Source organism: Sceloporus occidentalis, unplaced genomic scaffold, assembly GCF_023333645.1.
Source record: "Sceloporus occidentalis isolate IW3139 unplaced genomic scaffold, rSceOcc1.0.p SCAF_1, whole genome shotgun sequence".
NCBI classification, from domain to species: domain Eukaryota; kingdom Metazoa; phylum Chordata; class Lepidosauria; order Squamata; family Phrynosomatidae; genus Sceloporus; species Sceloporus occidentalis.
Window position 1 is genome coordinate 274,629,231 of NW_028316981.1, and position 21,431 is coordinate 274,650,661.

Here is a 21,431-nt window from a genome sequence, read left to right on the forward strand (position 1 = left end):
AGATTTCAGTCTACTTTCTCTTCAGATACCAGGGAAGAGACTCCAGCTATCAATACTCTGCATTGTCTGAAGCACTACAGCCAGCCCTCCATATGCACAGATATTTTTTTTAATCCACAGCTTGAAAGTATTTTTTAAAATATATAAATTCCCAAGTCTAAGCTTTGATTTTGCCATTTTATGTAATTTTACTATACCATTGTATTTAATAGGACTTGAGCATCCATGGATTTGGGTATTCAAGGGCATCCTGGAACCAAACCCCAGCAGACACCAAGGGCTTACTGTATTTTTAAAATATCAGAAGTTTTAAATTAATATTGTTGTTGTTGTGTACCTCCCAAGTGTGGAAAAGGGCACAGAAAACCTGAGGTGACATATGTGAGGAAATCCACAGTTTAATGGCTGCAACTCTACATGTGTTTTCAGACAGAAACTTCTCTGTACTGGCAAGGCACTGTACATCTAATGCCATCCTTTTATCCTTAAGAGATTTCCCCTGGCTGGTACGGAAAAAGACAGAAGTAGTGGTGGAAAAACAATGTCGTAAAAAGCACACCTTTGTTTGCACCTTAAACGCAAACAAATTAATTATGGCCCACATGGTCATCTTTATGAAGTGTTACCTGGAGTTTCAGTGAGTGATGCACAGTAAGCGTATGATGGAAGCCTTTTCTGAAATAGTTTCTATATGTGGTTTTAAGCTTTCCTAGTGTTTCTTCTGTCAGCAAGAACTGTTTTGTGATGACCACTGTGTTATCACCAGTATTACTTTGATCCTTCTCCAGCCATATGTAACACACAGCCAGGAGTAAAAGGCATACTCCGGGCCAAGTTGTGTGATCGCTCTGAAGATTTCCAGATGATGTCACACTGATCCAGGATTCATCCTGGGAGGAACCAGGAATGCCCCAGCAACAAACCATTCCCAGGACTTCCCCATAAATGGTTTGTTGCTGGAGCATTCCTAGTCCTGGATCAGCACCATGTGTCTGAAAATCTTCAGCGCAATCACACAACTTTGTTGGGAGTATGCCTTTTACTCCCGATTCCCCCCCCCCATGAAAATCTCCATAGACAACTGAAACTCCAGGTAACACTTCATAAAGATGATATGTGGACCATAATTAATTTGTTTGCATTTAAGGGGCAAACAAAGGTGTGTTTTACGACATTGTTTGCTGCAATACTGCTACTATTTTGGAAACTGAGATTATCTGTGGTACATAGTAAGAAAAAAATAACAGAAATAGCTTTTTTAATATTCCAAAATGGGTTACATGCTACCAAATTGTTGACAGAAATATTATATTTTAAAAGGTTGCACACAGCCCATACTGAGTTTTTAAAAGTTAAATTTGGTCATCACATTCTAATTTACCTTTCATACATTTAACTCTATACAAGTTACAATGGTGTTAAATATAGCATAAAATATACTTGTTTATTATATGGTTTAAACTGAATTGGTACAATGTTTTGTAGAACACAGAAAACCAAGTTTTTAACAGGTCATTTATCAAACTGTGAAGTAAATACTTGTCGTGCAAGACTGTAATGTAAGACCAAACTGTAATGTTAATGAACAGACTGTACCACTGACATGAATGAGCTTAATGTGTTCACTTTTAAAAGAGTTTTAATGGTTACTTTTTTTAGAACTTTAAAAAAGGGGGTTAGTATCTGAAATTCAATCAAAATAAGCCACTGAAGCATGCATATGCATATGCATATGCATATGCATATATATATATATATATATCTCACAACTGTACATGGTCTAGCTAGGCTTTTAAAACGTTACTGCCATTTATTAAGCATCTTTCTCCTAATTTATATAGATTTTAACAATCTTTGTGAGTTTATAAATATGGTATCATCTAAAAATTGTTTTAAAATGATTCTGATATACTTATGAAATGAAACCAGGTATCATGAATAAGAAGCTGTTACAACAAAGTTTCCATATTGTACACACATACCGGTAGTTACACATCATGGGCTCACCATGCAAAAAAATTAGCATTTGGTGGTACAGCTGTCTTCTTGCATTCACTAGCATGAAAATCTAAATAAAGTGCACATAAGATCAACATTGCTATCATCTTTGAATAGATCAGAGAATTATCATTCTTAATATGAAGGATTGCACTGGTTCACTGGTTTAAAATCCAATGACAGCATTGTGTAGTAAATGTTATAAAAAAGTTATAAATCTTTTAAAATATAATATATATATGTCCAGTAAGTATCAAAAAAGACATCTAGACACAATTAGAATCAGGAAGTTTGTCGTTCAATATTATGAGATTTTAATTAAACATAAATCAAAGGCATACAGACAAAGAGACAGACACAATTTGCTTCTGTGCATAATGAACAAGAATATTATGCAGGTATTATCAAACGTGATTTAGATCACTAATCTCAATCATCCTCATCCTGATAGGTAAATGCTTATTTACTGAAAATATTCCATTATAAAAATAAGAACTGTATAAAGAGCTCAAGTATGTTACAGCAAACTGTTCATGAAGACTGACACTTAATACACTCTCCTCCCTGACAGTAAACAGGGATACTAGGAAATCTCAGAGAAGGAAGCACAGGCAGGCTTCATGGCCTGATTTACTGCTACAAGAGGACTACTTTAAGGGTCATCTGGCTTCTTACTCATACTTCAGAAATTCAAAAAACAACTGTACAGCTGAGCCCAAAAGGAAAAAAAAAGATTTAAGTATTTAATATAAAGACCATTTTTATGTTTAATAAATCCATTATAAATGTATAACAAAGTCAGCAATTTTAAAAGTAGTTCAGTGGAGCTGTCAAATTTTGGAAGCATCATTATACACTTCAAACATGCCAGATTTAAAAAAGTCAGTGTCTTACAAAATGATCACGCTTGGTAGACATGTCTGTTTTCTCACACAGGTAATATTAGTTTGTGGCAACATCTTTCAGACATTTTAAGGATGTTGGTACTCTAGTAAATCAACAGCTTGTATGCTTGAATCTGAACTTTCAACCAGAAGCTGTGCTGTTCTGCTTAAATATGCTTATGTTTTAAAAATCAAAATGTCAGTTAAGAATAATTCATTCACCTTGCATCCAACTACAAATAACATCTAAAATGTTTATTTGCAAAAGAATGAAGGCTGACTTCAGTATTTCAAAGACACATATGCTAGTTTTAAAGTTCATTCTTGCCTTCCCAGTGGCTGTATTAAGTGTAAAGTTTCAGAACATTATTAAACCTACGTTTAAATATTGGGCTTTCAAGTTGAGGTTAAAGAGGAACACACTCATTTTTAAACAGGCAAAATCCTCTTAAAGATACATTACTAAAACACTGTTTTTCCCCAAAAAGCATTCCTGAACATTCCATCCATGGTATACTATAATTCCTTTGGTACTGGTCAGTTCCACACAACATAAAATGCCAATTATAATGACAGAGATTCAGTAATGAAAAATGTTAATTCAATTTCCAGTGGGAGATTTGTAGTATTTGATGTTCCGCCATGAATCACAGGAATCAAAGCACTATCCAGATCATTTAGGTAATGCTGAGGAAGAAGCTTTCCTCCTGATCCAGCTTGGTATTCCACCTAGAAGGGGGAAAACACTGTTAGATATACTACATCAGGAATTGAGAATTACAGAATACTGGGGATGGGGAGATTTCAACCACTGTGACTACTGTGAGGCTACACTCGGTCAAAAGGTACTAGGAAAAAAAAAACCCTGAGAAAATCTATATTGTAAGCAGCTTTGTTAGACCACTTCTAATTTAGTTAAAAAAAACAAAACCACAACATTTGATAGTTTGCCGGGGGGGGGGGGGGGGGGCTCTCTGGCTATGAAAAATACTAAATGTACTAGAGTAACAAAAGCCATTTATTTGGTATGAATATTCTTTCAGGCAGGAAGCATCAGGAATCAATGGGCCACAAAAATGGCTTTAGGGGTTACATGTTAGTCCACAGGCCACATTCGCCCACCAACATGAAGCAGGCCAGTATATATAGATTTACATCCCATCCTATCCTATTTTTAGAGCTTTAGGGAAGTCACAATTATAGCTCAGCATTTTATGAAGTTGCCCCCCCCCCTAAAAAATAATAAATAGTTCCAAAAGTCTTGTTCTAGTTAACAGAACAGACACAGCTATAACTCACAGCCCGTACAAACAGGCCAAAATAAAGCTGCTTTGAGTCACTTTGGAGAGGTGCTGTTTAAAGGATGCATGCATCCTAAGAGGCCAGAAACTCCACTAAAACCATGCTCCAGACCTAAGGACTGGAGTGCAGCTTTGGCACAGCTTATGGCCTCTTAAGGTGTGTGTGTAATTAAAACAGCAAACCTCGAAAGTGACCCAGAGCAGCTTTATTTTGGCCTATCTGTATGGGCCTTCAGTTTGTGTTTGGAGGGTGGGAGGAGGGATGGTGTGAGCTAAGACCTATCTAAGCAGGCTTTCTGCTTTAGTTAAGAGTAACTCCCAAATCAGCATCTGTTCTTCTGATGACCTATTTCTGCAGACTCACAGAGATGGTGGAATACTACTAGGAAAATAGTGAATAAAAGCTTCCTCTATTTGCAAGTGTGCTGTTGGGTCTAGGCTAGGGATGCCATATCCCGGCGGCCCCCAGGACAATCCCGCTTTTGGAGGACCCCGCCCCGCCCCGGCCCGGTTCGTCCAAAATCCCGGCTTTGTGCCCGGCTGCTGGGCCCGCTCATGCGGCCATTGCCGCAACTGCTAACGCGCGCGGCCGGCGGCCACCCACCTCCTCCTCTTCGGCAGTGCCGCCCTCCTCCTCGGCAGCGCTGCCCTCCTCCTCAGCAGCGCTGCCCTCCTCTGCTCGACTGTGTCGCGCGGCACTTGCCTGGGCAGGCAACAACGTGCGCTCACCCCGCTAGAGCGCCCACGCGTGGGGCTAAAAAAGAGGAGCTCGTCCTCATTGGCCAGCCAGCCAAGCTCCTCTTTTCTAGCCCCGCGCGGCTGCAACAGCGCGCGCTTCCCCACTAGCATGCCTGCGCACGGGGCTGGAAAGGGGAGCTTGTCGCCTTTGGCTGGCTGGCCAAAGAGGACGAGCTCCTCTTTTTTAGCCCCACGCGCGCAGCTGCAGCAGCGCACACTTCCCTGCTAGCGCGCCCACGCGCAAGGCTACAAAAGAGGAGCTTGTCCCCTTTGGTTGTCTGGCCAATGGCTGAAGAGCAGGGGCGGGGCTGTTTCCAGCCCCAGTGTGCCATTGGCCAGTGCCAAAGAGCTGGTGGAGCTTTGGAGGAGGAGGACTAGGAGGAGGAGGAGGAGGAGGCAGAGGAGGACCGATGAGGGTAGGCCTCTGGGCCAGAGGGAGGGGAGAGCGCCATTTCCAAATGGTGCTGAGGAGGAGGAAGTGGAGAGGTGAGTGGCCACTTCGGTTGTGCCTTATTTCTTTTATTTTTTAATTATTTTTTATTCTTAAAAATAAACAACCTTGCTTTTTTATTTTATTTTTATTTTTATTCTTAAAAATGAACAACCCTGCCATTTTATTTTATTTTTATTCTTAAAAATAAACAACCCTTCCTTTTTATTTTATTTTTATTCTTAAAAATAAACAACCTTGCCTTTTTATTTTATTTTTATTATTAAAAATGAACAACCCTTCCTTTTTATTTTATTTTTATTCTTAAAAATAAACAACCTTGCCTTTTTATTTTATTTTTATTATTAAAAAGAAACAACCTTTTTATTTTATATTATGTTTATCTGTCTAGAAATAATGCCAAAATGTCATTCATTTTGATCATGCCTAAGAAACATGCATTTATATTAACATTTTTAAAAATCATCAATTTTTTTCACGTGTCCTCCAATTAAAAAAAAAATGTGTCCTACATTTGAAAATGTTATCCTACATTTGTCCTACATTTGTCCCGGTTTGGAGGTCCTGACTTATGGCAACCCTATCTAGGCCGGATTTAGTTCCCAAGTAATGAAAGGTCAAACATGGTAAAAGTCCCCAAATAGCTATAATACTGTCATCACTTATATCAGTGATGGCAAACCTTTTAGGGACCAACTGAGTGCCCAAACTCAAAGGTGTTCTGGCACCAGTTGTTACCCGGTGCTGGGGGCAGAACTTTGGGGGGGGGGCTTCCAGGGGGATGGGGTGGGACTGCCACCTTATGGGGGCGGGACTTCCCCGGAGACAGCTAATAGCACAGGAGGGGGGGGGGGAGAAAGAAGGAACAGGCACTCGCCTGTTCCGCCTCTTCCCCCACCCTCCTATCTCTCCTCGTGCCCTCCAAAATGGCTTTGAATGCCAGAGAGGGCATGTGTGCCATAGGTTCACCATCAAGGACTTGTATGGATTGATAATGCTTGGTAAGGTGGAATGTAGAAGAAAAAGAGAAAAATTCCATTACAAGTGTTTTGACTCAGTCAAGGAAACCATAACCCTGAATCTGCAAGACCTCAGCAAGGCTGTTGATAACGATGACTTAAAGATCTCTCATTTGTTTGGTAGCCATATGTTAAAACAGACTTGATGCAATTAACTAGAACAATATGGACTGTTAATGGTATCATTTTAAAAGTTACCATGTCAGTATCCATGGAGACTCTAAGTCCTATCTTGTTCATTCCACTACTTTTCAGTGTTTTGAGATGCTGACGTAGGGCAGTACAAGAAGCCAATGCAATTTCTTTAGCAAACTGATGAGCATGACTGTACAGGTCATTGGCCTTCAAGAGATAGAATACCTGAAATGTAATCAAAAAGTTAGCCATGGTGGTGTTCCACATTAAAATCAACAAGCATAACCGTGCAAGTGTAATATGTACTTCAGAACAAAAACCTATTTCAAATGAAGCTTAATATTATAAAATAAAGTTGTTTTAGATACATTTGTTGTGTGCCTTCAAGTTGTTTCCGATTTACGGCAACTCTAAGGCGATCCCTATCACAGAGTCAATACATATCAATCTACGGTGACCACTATCATGGGGTTTTCTGGGGCTGAGAAAGTGTGACTCACCAAAGCCCATTTAGTGGGCTTCCATGGCTATGCAGGGAATGGAACCTTGATCTCCAGAACCCTAGTCCTACAGTCAAATCACTACACAACACTGGCTCTCTTCAGATACAAACTCTGAGGTAATTCCTTTCCCTAACTGGCATGTTCATATTGCCGCTCTCTTTCATACAATTCCCATCACCTCCTCACCTCCAGTTCTTCCTTCTTATTCCCTAACATGCACAGTCATACTCCTACTAATACAACTTGCCTAATAAAAGTACAGTCTGAGAAGCCAATGCAAACTACAATAGATGTTTCTAGGACCAGGGTAGGTAGAATACATATCTAAAAGTATTCCATATTGGACTTAACATTTTAAATAAAAGTAATTTGAAATCTGTTGCAAAGATTTTTCTCCTGGCAGAACAATGTGAAAGATATGGTATGAAATAACTCTTCATTGTAATATAAAGTATGGTGTAGAAATGTGTAGTAGAACTGTTAAAAAACCATGTCAAAACCTGTGCTCACTATTAGAGTGCTTGCAATTTAGAATATGCAAAAATATTATTTTTCTGAAGATAAATAGATAAAGTAACTTGTCCTGTAATGCAGGGTTGGGAATGTGTGGCCCCTCAGATGTTATAGAATTACAACTCAGATCAATGCTAGCCAGCATAATCAATCATGTGGCATAATGGAAGTTGTAATCCTGCAACATCTGAAGGGCCACATGCTCCCCATCCTTGATATATTGAATGCTACTGGGTGACAAGTCAACATTCTCTTAGTCTCAAGAGGCAATAACCCCTCTAAATAAAACATGACCCCCCAAAATCATGGTAGCTTCACCTTAGGGTTGGTCAAAGTTGGAAATAACTTGAAAGAAGAAAAAATCCACATAAACAGAAGATGAAGTATAAAACTATTTAAGATACTGCCAGAATTCAGGTGTGTGAATCCAACTGCAATGCATGCTGGATTTAATCATTCACTTTACTTGTATTTGTATTGAATGTATGTGTTCTAAATAGTGTAAGTTAACAAGGGGAATATTTGACCTTTTAAAAAAACCACAGTAAATTCACTTACTTCTGTGCACTTTATAAGTTTTCCATCCATTTCAAAATATTCTTCTTGAATTATTTTTTCACTCTGAACTCCTTCCATGGGTTTTCCATCTATTGGGCTTACAACACTATGAAATATGGTTAATACTACATTAATTACAGTAGTCAGTTTCTTGGGATCTTATTTTCTACATAATGACCCTGTTCACATTTCATACAAAGTCTACAAGCTTACTAGCTGGGCCATGCATGAATAGCATACATTTGCATCAACACACAGTCACTTTGCTCTTGTCTTTCCACATGGCAAAACAAGTTAAATCAAAATTTAACTTCCTGCTACATGTAAACTGGAAATTATACTTGTTTGTTTCCAAACAGGGACTGAAATTGGCTTACCAATTGTTTGCTATGCAATAGGAAGTAGGGAGCACTACTCTGAAGGGGACACAAAGCCTTTTGAGATTCATGCAATTAGTTTACCAATTCTTTAGATTTTGGCAAAACTCATAATTTGTGACTGAAGAACTCACCTTGCCCAGAGAGAGACTTGACTGGATTTTACCCTGTACCGACTTTTTTTTTTTAAATACTGTAGTGAGCACAAAGAAGCCCTTCATAAGAAAAGGATCTTTCAGTCAATTGCCACTGGTTTCTACCAATTCCCTCATCCTTCTGCAACTCTGTGTGCCATACCTCACACTCCTGAAAAGAGCTAAGTTACAGGAGTAACTTTTTAAGGAGAGCAGGGAGTGGGAGATGCCCACTGTGTGAAAATAATTTGCATTTGAGCCAAAAATTGTGCAAATGAAAAATTTAAATATATAATGCAGCTTGTTCAAAACTAGTTGTTGGACTATGTCCAGAGCTCTGAGTGAATGAGGAAGGATGGGGCAGCTATAGTAGCACTATATTAACATCAAAATTTCATATATAATTGTTTTTAGCTGCATTGGTTTAAAGCCGTTCTATGGATTTCTCCTCGCCAACTTACAAATATTCACTTATACAAAAAGATTAGAGTTAAAACAAAAAAAAAATCTTATAGTAAAAATCATCTATATTCAGAATATTTTTTAAAAAAAATCTATAGTATTTCCCTTTGAGGAGTGGTCTAACATAGATGTTCAGATGTAATTACAAAAACACACTCAAGAAAAATGTTTCCAAAAATGCTATGAAGAGAAGACGTTACAATTTTCTCTCTTATTCTTCTACTTGCTATATATTACACCTTTTACCAAAAAGGCCAATAGCATTGCAGAACATATGAACTAAAATCTTAGTAGAAGGCATACCTCACATTTATTTTTTCTTTATCTTCTACCCAACAAATGTCTACATATTCTCTCAAATCTCCCGAATCCACTTTGCCACATATAATCCTGAAGTCCTTTTTTTCCCTTAAAGCTTGACGCAAGCTATTCATTGTCTCTGGTGTAATCTGTACCATTATTCCATCTATGAAGAAAAACACAATTTATTTTGCATTTTAAAAAATGCATAAATGATGGATAATATATTACAGTAGTAAAGTCATATTCCTATAACTAAGTGGTTGTAGGATAAGGCATAAACTCTGCACAGTCAGTGATGAAGGATGGGGAGAGCCACAGTACAGCAACACCTGGAAAGTCACAGTTGCCCACCCCCATCCTGGGGCAAGCAAGTTTCTTATTTGTATCAATATCATTATCATGGGAAATTATTTTTAGTCTTTAGAAAGCACGATGAGCCATACCTTCAACAATACTAGATTTAGCAAGGAATCCTGAAGATGTTTTTAGGGATCCATTGAACACAACAAAGCTTGCACCTGTAACTGAAGAAACACAATATACTTCAATTGCTCATATGAACTTAAAATATTGTACATTCTATACTGTACTAGGTTCTCCCAGATGCATGCTTGACTCAACAGTGTTCCTCAAGGGATTTTAATGCTTGTTCAATTTGCAATAATTAGAAAATTACATCAACACTAATATATCTGAAAGAGAACATAGTTCAGAATAGAACCCATGTTCTGCATGCAGAATTTTCCAGGCTCAATTTCCACTTTTTAAAACAATGACACATAGGAGCACTGTGGAACAGCTATCGTTTACTGAAAGCCTGCAGGATTACTTCTATTGAGAAGAAATATTACCAGCTTAGACTACTCAACAGTCTCATTCAGGGTTTTTTGTGGGTTTTTCAGGCTATGTGGCCGAAACCCCACAACCCCCCCCCCCCCCCAAAACCATGGATGCCGGCCATGAAAGCCTTCAACTTCACAGTCTTATTCAGCATACAAAAGCTTCATATGAGCATCATTTAAGTACAGATTGACTTCAGTTTTACATTTTCATGCTTATATTTTTATCATAATATTGAACCTTCATAATAATAAAAGATTAAAATTCAGATGTAGGAAGATGCTGATTATTGGCAATTTCTTTCATGATAATCTGTACACTGTTCAGTGTGGAACAATAAACAATATGTCTTGTGATAGATAATAAAATTTCTTTTCCACAGCCAAGAGATTTATCCTACATAATATTGTGAGACGTAATATTGTGAGTACATGCTCCAGTAAACTCAGTACCACATAAGATAACTTACTTTTCCTAGGCTGTCCAGTAGCACTGTTTGCTTGTGTCTGATAGACTCCTTCATCATTCTGTACACAAACTAAGTGTGAATCTGCCTCAGAACTAAAACTTGCTCCAATGCTAATAACATGCTCATTAGAAGTATTCATCACTTTGATCACCTGCAATTAAAACATTTTTTTATAAATTATGTATTTAATGCATTATTTATTAACTGTTTCAAATTGTAATCCACATTTACCTTGAACTGACAATGGAACGTACTTCTGAGTAATCAAGCATAGGATCAAACTGCAAATGAGACTCTGATAAAATGTTACCTACATGCATTTATCCCCCCATTTTCCTTGCATCTTTCTCAAATCTAATCTCTGTTTCTTTTTCCAACTCTCAAGTGCTTCAAAAAGGCAAAGTTATCACTTCCACTGTACACAATGAAGACCCCTCCTCTGTACTACAAATCCCTTTCCCCACGTTATATAAGGTTAGCTATAAGGGGATGGGGAGCAGCCCACCATTCTAAACTTACTTCCCATTCCTGATTTATCTGATCCCTTAATCATGAACCAGGCCCTTACTAGAAATTACACTCACCTCATTATATCGCTGAAGAGGTATTTTAATACAGCTCCTACCCATTTCCATATGGATAAATAAATGATCAACTGTAAGCAATGTATACTGATAATTTCTAAGATCCTGCAATGCAACACAACAACAACCAGGTTACTTTAATTATTTAATTTTAAACTGCACCATTAAATCATTAGTTAATATAGACTCCTTCAGGCATGATTTCAAGTTCTGTGAAGGCTCCCATAAACTATAAAAAGTTAACCTGAATTACCTGTATAAGCAGGTATTACAGAATTCATAAAGTAAAATGTTAAAAAATAATCAGGTTTGGAAAGGAACTATCAGTAATTATTGACAAAGAAATAAAGCCTTGTATTTATTTAAGGGAGGTGATGCAAAATGTTCAATCCCCTGAACATCAAGATTTTATTAATGCACAACCCATGTCAACTTTTTGAAAACTTTTTCCTAATTAATATAAAGTGAAACACTGCACCATGAAATATTAACAAAGTGAGCAGATGAATATCTTTTAATACTATTTGTGAAAAGTTGTAGAATAAAGAGTATACACACACCCACCAAATTTGAATAAACTACATTAGCTCCTCTAAGTCATACTTATAGCATCCTATCCACCAATTGTCACAAATCAGCTGGTACTGCCACAACTAGTTCTCTGTGTTCCCAGACTCTGAGTTGGTCTTGTTGTTGTGTATCTGTTATCCATAAAAATAGTGCAAATAAAGCTAAAGTCAGGAGGGAGGAGAATGTATAGTTTTATTTGCTGCAGCAAATAGGTGTCAGTGGTCTAATGACCCAAAGAATGACACAAAGGAAAGAAACAGACATCCAGACATACATATGTTTGCACAAGACCATCTCACTAAGAAAACCCTGTTAAGAGACAACTCGAGCAAAACAAAAGGCAAGACTAGAACACAGACAGAGAGATGGACAAAGATAGAAAGGAGCCACAGAGGGAAATCACAAAAGGGAGCTGGTAGACTCAACCAGGGAGGTCACAGGCCTGAATTTGCAGAGCAGAGTAGTGGAGGACAGGGGGTCTTGGAGATGCCTCATACACCGGGTAGCCATGAGTCATGATCAACTCAAGGGCAGTTAACAATAACAAAATATGATAATCACTAAGTATCCTATCTCTACATAGCCATAGGTCACATTTTTGGAGCATGCGTACAAGGCAGGTCACATACTGCTATCCCATAATGACCCCTTGTTGTCTGGTAATCCCAAAAGAGAGGAAGGTACCTTTAGGTATAGACATGTTTATTTGAGAGCCAACTGGGTCCCTTTCTGGGAGAAAGGCAGCATAAAAATGAAGTAAATAAATGATTGTATTTTAGGGTTTGCAACATCAATAGGGTACCCAGAGTTGAGGAACTATGTGCAACCTTGTGTGATGCCAGGCACCCATTATACACAGAATCTAGTTATCTTTTCTCTTTCCATTTGGCCTAGTGGTTTTGCTCCTGTTACTCATTTACTGCATTCCATTCTTTGCTCTTCTGTCAGGTTGATTCTACTAGGGTAACTAGCTGTATCATGAAGAACTATAGCAAAGGGATTGGAGACACACATGCACTTTTCTCTTCTAGTCTATTGGCATATTTCCATACTGGGGTCTTATACTGGTCTTCCCACTTTCACCCAGTATGCCTTATCAATTTCTCCCTTTTAGAGAAGATACTATTAATTAAGAATTGATATGTATCACAAGGCCCTTGTTTGTCTTGTTTTGCAAATGGCATGAAGAATTTAACATCTCTTCATTTTCACCTGTTTGGACAACCATTTTTTTTAGCTGTGACATCACATCCAGGAGTTGTTTTCACCATCTGTGTATTGACTGACAAACTGAAGCAACCTTGGAATACCTAACATCCCCAATTAAATTTCAGCAGCAAATAGTATGCAAAATAGAGTGGCCTCTTTTAATTTATTTTTTTTAATTCAAACTGGGGGAAGCTATTGCTTAAGACATGACAGTTACCCTTTGGTGAAAACACAGGCTGGCTGATTTATTTTAACAGCAGAATGTATTGCAAGTGCCAGGATATCTATGAAAGACACTGCAAGAATAGTAACTTTGGCCCTTTTGTTCTTATATCATCACTATAAATTTCATCAAATACTTTGAGGCTTTTCTCACATCTATTTCCAGTAGCCCTGGCAAATGGAGGCTTAACTTTTTGAGTGTACAAGGTCCCCGTTGCATTTGCTGTGGTATTTTATCAGAGCGTTCATAATAATAATAATAATAATAATAATAATTTTTATTTTTCTATTTCCCGCCTCTCCCTGCGGATTGAGGCGGGATCCCATCAATATCAGCAATACAGTCTACAAAATACATAACAGATTATAAACATCATCATATAACCACAATACACAATAAAATACAGTACAATACAATACTAGTCAATGCTAGTCGGCCAGCAATATTACAGTTGAGGAAACAACACATCAGATTTCATCTGTTTTTCCATATAATCTGAACGGGGTGAGAATCTCCACTATAGCAGGTCAGGTGGATATGCCCGCCGGAAGAGATCCATCTTTAATGCCTTCTTAAAGGCTTATAATGATGTGATAAGACGGATCTCTTCCGGCAAGTTGTTCCATAATTTTGGGACCGCGGCTGTGAATGCTTTTTGGGAAGTAGTGACCGGTCTGGGTTTTTTTGTATTCCAGCAATTTCTTCCCTGAAGTTCTGAGTGTGCGGGGCAGATTGTGTAGGGAGAGGCGTTCCCTTAAGTAACTTGGGCCCGAGCCATGTAGGGCTTTAAAGGTAACGACCAACACTTTGTATTGCGCCTGGAAGCTAATCGGTAGCCAGTGTAAAGATTTTAGTATTGGTGTAATATGGTCCGATCTTGATGTTCCCGTGACCAATCTCGCTGCAGCATTTTGGATTAACTGAAGCTTCCGAACTTGTTACAAAGGTAGCCCATGTAGAGTGCATTACAGAAATCTAAACGAGAGGTTACCAGTTCATGCACCACTGCTTCAAGGTCTCTCCGAGCCAGGCAGGGGTGCAGCTGGCGTATGAACCGAAGTTGGTACCAAGCACTCCTGGCCACCGCCTCCACATGCGATGTTAACTGTAGAGACGACTCCAGGAGCACTCCCAAACTGTGGACTTCGTCCTTTAGGGGAAGTGTGACCCCGTCCAGGACAGGTTGACAAATCTCCCCACCCGGCCCAGGGGTTCCTATCGCAAGTACCTCCATTTTCTCTGGATTCACCCTGAGCTTGTTTTCCCTCATCCAGCCCATTACCGACTCAAGACAGGCATTTAGAGGAGAGATGCCATCCTTGGTCATTGCAGCAGTCGGGGACATGGAGAGGTGGAGTTGGGTGTCATCAGCGTACTGATAACACCGCGTCCCATGTCTCCGGATGATCTCATCCAGCGACTTCATGTAAATATTAAACAGCATGGGAGACAGGATGGCACCTTGAGGGACACCCGATGTCAACTCCCGCTTACGGGAGCAACTGTCTCCCAGCATCACCATCTGGAATCTACCCGAGAGATAGGATCTGAACCACTGGAGTGCAGTGCCCCCAATACCTAAATCCCCCAGACTATTCTTCATGCATTTCTTAAAAAGCAAGATTTTAAAATTTCCTCATGTCTTTCTACAGATGCATCTCTCTGTAGCACTGCGTCTCTTGTGTCTTTGCAGCCAGCAAATACTACACCATTTTATTTTATGTAAGGGACTTGACTGCTGTACAGCCCTCCGGGGAGCCCTACAGCCATCTGCTTCTATCAAGGTGGTGGCAATGGTACTCCTGGTCATTCATTCACATCTATCTCCAGCCTTGCATCCCTCTCTAGCCTCACAAATGTACATATTACACTACTTCTGTTGTAGCTCCAAAAGTTTTGAATTTTGGAGCATTTCATAATTTCAGATAAAGACAATGTCAGCTGTAATGTATATTTGTGAAACAGCAATATATTTAGTACAAAGATCTGCATTTTTCTTTCTTTTTCCTGCAATATTAGTGTCATTAAGAGTGCAAGAATGAAATACAATAAAAGCAGGTACTTACAACAAGTAAATTCATGAGTGTGTGTCCTATCTCTCCAAACAGAGCCTTTCTATGTCTTATACTTGTTAAAGGAGTTGGGTACACTAGCCCAAAAAAAAAAAAAAAAAAGGAAAAACACATTAATATGGAAGTTAACATAACCTCTTTAAAAGATAACAGTATACTTTTTCAAGTTTTCATACAAGCAAAATATTTGGACGAAGCACTGCAGAACTATATTCACACATTCAAAGAAAATTTGAGCTATTGAATTATGAAGTGCAGTCCACAATGCCACTTAAGGCTCAAGCTACTTAAGGAACTTTCAAAACTATTTTGTAACAAGGATTCTTGTGATCCAGAGGAATTAGTAAGAATTTGCATCAGGCACATCCAGGTTTGTGGGAGCCTATGAAGCTGGTCTTTAGAGCCACTGTATTTGAGCCCCAATGAAGTAATCTGGAAGTGTCTGCAACACTGCAGAAAAATTGTTTTAATGTGACTAGCTTCTTGGTTGGTGCACCAAGAGAAGCCCCATGTTAAATGTATGAACATAATAAATATTTCGTTATTCTTTAAAATTATCTAAATAATTCAAATATGAATGCATCAGCTACAACTTGACCTTTCTACAAAAATAATCCATGTACTTGAGATGGGGACAGGAGAGGATTTCAAGAAGCAATTAACCAGAATTTATATGGATATAAAAGTAAGGTTAATGCCAAATTATGTCTTAACAATGATTTTTCTGAAGTGATCCCACAAAGAGATTGCCTTTGATTTATACTGCAAAATGACCCAATAGCCCCTACATAATATCTTTTGCTGAATTAGCCAAAGAAATATCCAGACAGAAGGGAAAGCCTTGTCTCCAAGACAGCTTCCTACTGAATGGAACATAACTGGAATTTTCATTCCAAATAATTCCACAACTTTCTAAAGTGTTCTTATTCATCTTTTTATGGCAAAGTGTAACAGATATAAACTGTGGATACAACAAGAACTCTAACACTGAAAAATAAATAGAATAACAATTGGCCCTGTCCAGATGGGCCCTTTGTGGCGTGTCCACGACGTGATAGGGTTGCCGCAGGGCGGTGCGTGCACACGCCCCACAACCCTAGCACATCATGCACGCGCCGCAGTTGTGCAGCACCATACATACGGCACGCACAACTATTACGTCGCAGCTGTGCCACCTCTAAACGGCGCTGTGCAACTGCGAAGGAACCACGCTGTCCTTGGCGCTTTGTGGCACCGCAAGCAGGAGCCACTTTGGGGAGCTCATTGTTTGCTGTGTGGCTCTGCCGCGTAATTTGTGTGCTACGGTGCACCTGCGCAGCAGAGAGAGGCGCCAAGGAGGAGCCTCTTTTTGGCGGTCTGTACCCCGCCAATTGTTAGATAAAAAAAGTTTTGTTTAGTTTGACACTACCTCTAACAATAGGATGTTTGGTGCTCTGGGACATAACCTTTCCTGGTTTCCCTTTAGCACCTGATAATCAGGAACACACTGGTTCTGTTTTGTTCACCATGGTCTCCCTCATTTTTTTCTAAGTAAAAACCTCCAATTAATTTAGCCTTTCCTTGCAAGACAGATTAATATTTTAATTGTTTTAGGCACCATCTCCTGATCTTATCCAACTGTAAAATAACCTGTACAATAAATTCCATACAGTATTCCAACGCAACTGTTGCAGAACTAAATCATGAATGGAAATGGTTTTTTGTGGGTTTTTCCGGCCATGTTCTAGAAAATTTTCTTCCTGACGTTTCACCAGCATCTGTGGCTGGCATCTTCAGAGAATGCTTTGCCTGGAAAAAGTTGGGTGTATATATACTCTATGAGCCTGGGAATGCAGGAGTGTGTATGTGTATGTTCTGTGCTGATGGATGGCCTCAGGCTGGGAGGCTAATGCAAAAAAGGATTAATGTCTGCTAATTGGTGATCAATCTTTTTTTGCATTAGCTTCCCAGCCTGAGGCCGGCCATCAGCACAGAACATATACATGCAAATCACTCCTGCATTCCCAGGCTCACATAGTATATATACACCCAACTTTTTCCAGGCAAAGCATTCTCTGAAGATGCCAGTCACAGATGCTGGCGAAACGTCAGGAAGAAAATCTTCTAGAACATGGCCACATAGCCCGAAAAACCCACAAAAAAACATGGATGCCGGCCATGAAAGCCTTCGACTTCACATGAATGGAAAACTCACACATATGGTTGAACTCCATCTTCCATCCCGAGCCAGCGTGACCATGGAGAGAAATTATAGGAGCTGTAGCTATAGCAACACCTGAATAACCATGGTTACCCATACTTCTCAAGTCCTTTCTAACAATTCCTAACCCTGAATATGCCTTTCAGTGCCACAGTACAATGAGATGATGCTTCCAATGATTCTTTCACAAAGATCTATTTTTATGTTCAGTATATAATAATAAGTTTATGGGTTGATGCATATGTGTATAAGTACATATCACTTTGCATTTATTTTGAACATTCGTCACCATTTGCTACCCAAATGCCTAACTTGGAGAAATCTCTTGTTTGACCTTGCCAGTCTTTATGTGAACGGACAGAACATCTTTTTTTTTACTATTTCCTTAATATTACATTCTGCTTTTATAAGCACTCCATAACGGATAGATACTTTGAAGTTGACTGCTAAATGTTATGCTAAAGAAACACTTTTATAATATTTTTACAAGTCTTCTAAATTCCCCTGTTAACTGACACATGGCAATGAGCTTTATTTTAGTCTAAATTTCTTGCTGATATTTGTACCTATTTGTAAAAGGACATTTTGAATGTATTGTTTATATGGATGTTTGGTCATCATTATTGTATTTTATCTTGTACTGGCTATATGCCATAATAATAAATGATTGATTGACTATCAATCTCTATGTATAGTATCACCTTCCCAAATAATTTGCAGCAGCAAACTTCAGTGATCTAACTACTTCACCCTCAATTCCAGACTACTAATAAATTTATAAATAAGAGGCATGCCAGCACAGATCACTGGAGCACAGCAGTATTTGCTTCTTAACTTTCTCTTCCTGTCTTTTTAAACAATTATGAATCTTAATGACATTTCCTAGGTGAGAGGCTTTAACAAGAACTGATTTAAATACAAGTATATTTTCTGTTTATCTCTACCTAAATATTTGCTGATATTCTCAAAGAACTTTTGAAGAAAGTTTTAGTGAGAAAGACTTCCCATTACAGACCATCTTGCCTCAACAAGTCTGCTACATTTGTCAAGGAAGAAAAGGATGCAGAACAGACAAAGTGAAACAAAGAAATTAACAAGATATACACTGGATATATCACCATTCATTTCTTGTTCAATTCTTTCCATCATGTGTAAACTAGAGCGGGTTACAAACTGCCGTAAAATACGTATTGACTATGTATTAGGGTTAGGAAGGGGCGGTGCTTCTGCACCCCCCTAACCCTAGCATGTAGTCAATACGTATAATATGGCGGCGGCCGTTCTACATGGCCACCGCCATATTGACGTAGCGGACGCTGTGCGTCCACATGTCACATGGCGCTTATGACATCGTGAGTGCGCCATTGGCGCCTCGCGGCGTCATAACCGCGCCGCAGGAAGAAGCTCCATTTTGGAGCTTCTTTTTTGCTCCGCGAGGGAGTCGCGCGGTTTGACTGCTGCAGCTCCCTCGCGGAGCAAACAGCAGCGGCGGTCTGTAACGTTCCTAGGATACTGTAAGGAAATGTTCCTCGATGGACATACACAAAGTGCAAATTTGTGGAAGACACACTCAAGGAGCCGTGAAATGTAATGCTAGGAAACGTTCCACTGCAAACCAAATTAATGAAATTGGCATTTGTAACTACAGTTGGCCCTTGGTATCTGCTGAGATTTGTATCCAGGACTTTCCATGAATACCAAAATTCATGGATGCTCAATTCCCATTAAATACAATGGTGTTGTGAAACTGTGTCCCTTATATACAACAGCAAAATCATTGTTCGCTTTATGGAATTTATATATTTTTGGAATATTTTCAAATTGTGGGTGATTGAATCCATGGATTAAAAAATCTGTGGATATGGAGGGCTGGCAGTGGTATGAGATGGATCACAGGCTTCAATCAATCTATAATATAGTAAGCAGAGATTCTGAGTAAATGAAATAACTGGGATTAAAACTCACCCCCATATTCTGCTCCCAATCTCAACATCAAACGAATTGGGAAAACCTTTGCCCAAGGTACCTCCTGTTTCTGAATAAGAATGCCACATAAAAAAGGATTTTTTGGTAATATGAGATCATCCATTTTCTGAAAAGTTGGTGTAACAAACAGAACTCCGCCATGTTCCTTGCTTCCAAGAAAGTCTTCGGTGAATGTAATGTTTTCCAAATTTCCTATGAATTTTCCTAGTCAGAAGAACATATCTAGTTAAAGTTGTCACACAGACCCCTTGATATAGATAGATAGATATTAGAGATTCCGAAGCAAAATAAAGAACCAGTTTACTATTACACAGACTGTGTGTTCAATTTAGAGAGGCATGGATAGGGCTTTGTTTCCCCCTTCTCCACAATACAATATGGTGCACCCCTAACAAGCCATTCTTGAACGTGCACCCCGAACAGTGTAGGATTATCAGAGAACGTGGGTGAGAGATACTGTTATGTGCAATTTAAATTTACCCAAGAACATTTTTGGATCAAGCCATACGCTTTGTTAGTACAATGTTAGTAGTCCTGTGACTACTGGTAGCGCAGTGGTTAAATGCCTGTACTGCAGCCACTCACTCAAAACCACAAGGTTGCAAGTTCAATACCAGCAAAAGGGCTCAACTTCGACTCAGGCTTGCATCTTTCTGAGGTCGCTAAAATGAGTACCCAGATTGTTGGGGGCAATTAGCTTACAGTTGTAAACCACTTAGACACTGCTAGTTCAGTATGAAGCGGTATATAAATGAAGCTGTTTGTTTTTGTTTTATTTAAAAGAATCCAGGATTCCTATAATAAGATCCATAGTAAGCGTGGACATGTTTTTCTAAAATGCAGCTTGCCCACCCTTACCAGGCATCTCCCATAAAAAGTAACTGCAGACATGTGCTATATCAATTCTGCAGTATAACAGTTCAAACAGAGATAAGACCAATCAGGCTTTTCAGTGCTCTGTTAATCCGGTCCATATCCCGTCCCTATGTCCCAGAAGTCTCTCCAATAAACAGGTACGCTTGTTTTGGATAGTTAAATCTGGGGAAAGGATTCTGCCAAAACAAAAAGCTGAAAACTGCTATTCTAATTCTGTCTCTGATGATACTGCGCTAAGACTTGCTTCCAACCTTGGTACTGACAGAATTTCACCCAGTTACCAAATTCAGTGAAAAGAATTTGTCTGGGGTTACATTCAGCTCCTCCTGTACCTACAATCAACTGAAGGTAGTTCTTGTTTTTATATCTGCCACAAACCTTTTAATAAAAATTCTAACTGAAAAGTGCACTTTAAAAAGTAGAGAAAGAACTGCATAGAGAATAGGGAATCTGAACATCCATACCCCAATTAACCTTCTGGGTTCTATCACCTTGGGCTTCCATGCATGCATGAAAAGTGCTTAAATCATTTTACATACATTATCTTATTCCACTAACAAGGTTAATGTTTGCTTTTAAACATCATTACATTAAGTCCAATAAACTCTCTTTTAAAATTTTAGTGATGCTTCATACCTTTCACGGCATCCTTATATATTTTGATAAATAATTTGAAGATTTCTTTAGGAACATCATCTTCATTTGGCAAACAAAGCAGTAGTATAATAATTTCTGCCTGTCCTAAGCCATGTAGTCCATTGGTTGAGAAGTACCAGCATCTTTCTGAACAATCTTAATGACAAATTTTAAAAATAGAATTAATCCTGTATTTTCCTCGTTAAAATGCAGAATCTTCAAAATGCAGATCCTAACTGGCCTGACAGAGATTCACTGGAGTCAACAATGCATCCTAAATCCTGCACACATAAGCAGGCTGTGGGTTTTTCCCCATTTCTCCCTCCACCTCAGTTATGATTTTCCTCTCCCCAACCTAATTTCAGTATGAAGGGAAATATCAACAATAGC

At 38.9% G+C, this 21,431-nt stretch overlaps 1 protein-coding gene across 3 annotated transcripts in view; it reads right to left on the minus strand.

The window, feature by feature from the left end:
- Positions 1-3,122: 3,122 nt before the first annotated feature.
- The window catches only part of ZFYVE16 (zinc finger FYVE-type containing 16), a 42,211-nt gene continuing 23,902 nt past the window's right edge, over positions 3,123-21,431 (minus strand). For 2 of the 3 annotated variants that reach the window (XM_089493863.1, XM_089493862.1), the window contains 10 exons: positions 21,042-21,197; positions 19,509-19,733; positions 15,338-15,420; positions 11,270-11,374; positions 10,686-10,836; positions 9,820-9,900; positions 9,377-9,539; positions 8,101-8,206; positions 6,590-6,751; positions 3,123-3,611 (listed from right to left, as the gene is read on the minus strand). In XM_089493863.1, coding sequence (XP_089349989.1) covers positions 3,447-3,611; positions 6,590-6,751; positions 8,101-8,206; positions 9,377-9,539; positions 9,820-9,900; positions 10,686-10,836; positions 11,270-11,374; positions 15,338-15,420; positions 19,509-19,733; positions 21,042-21,197 — 1,397 coding nt within the window. In that variant the 3' untranslated portion in view covers positions 3,123-3,446. The remainder of the gene's footprint in view (positions 3,612-6,589; positions 6,752-8,100; positions 8,207-9,376; positions 9,540-9,819; positions 9,901-10,685; positions 10,837-11,269; positions 11,375-15,337; positions 15,421-19,508; positions 19,734-21,041; positions 21,198-21,431) is intronic. The other variant, XM_089493864.1, reaches the window with a different exon arrangement.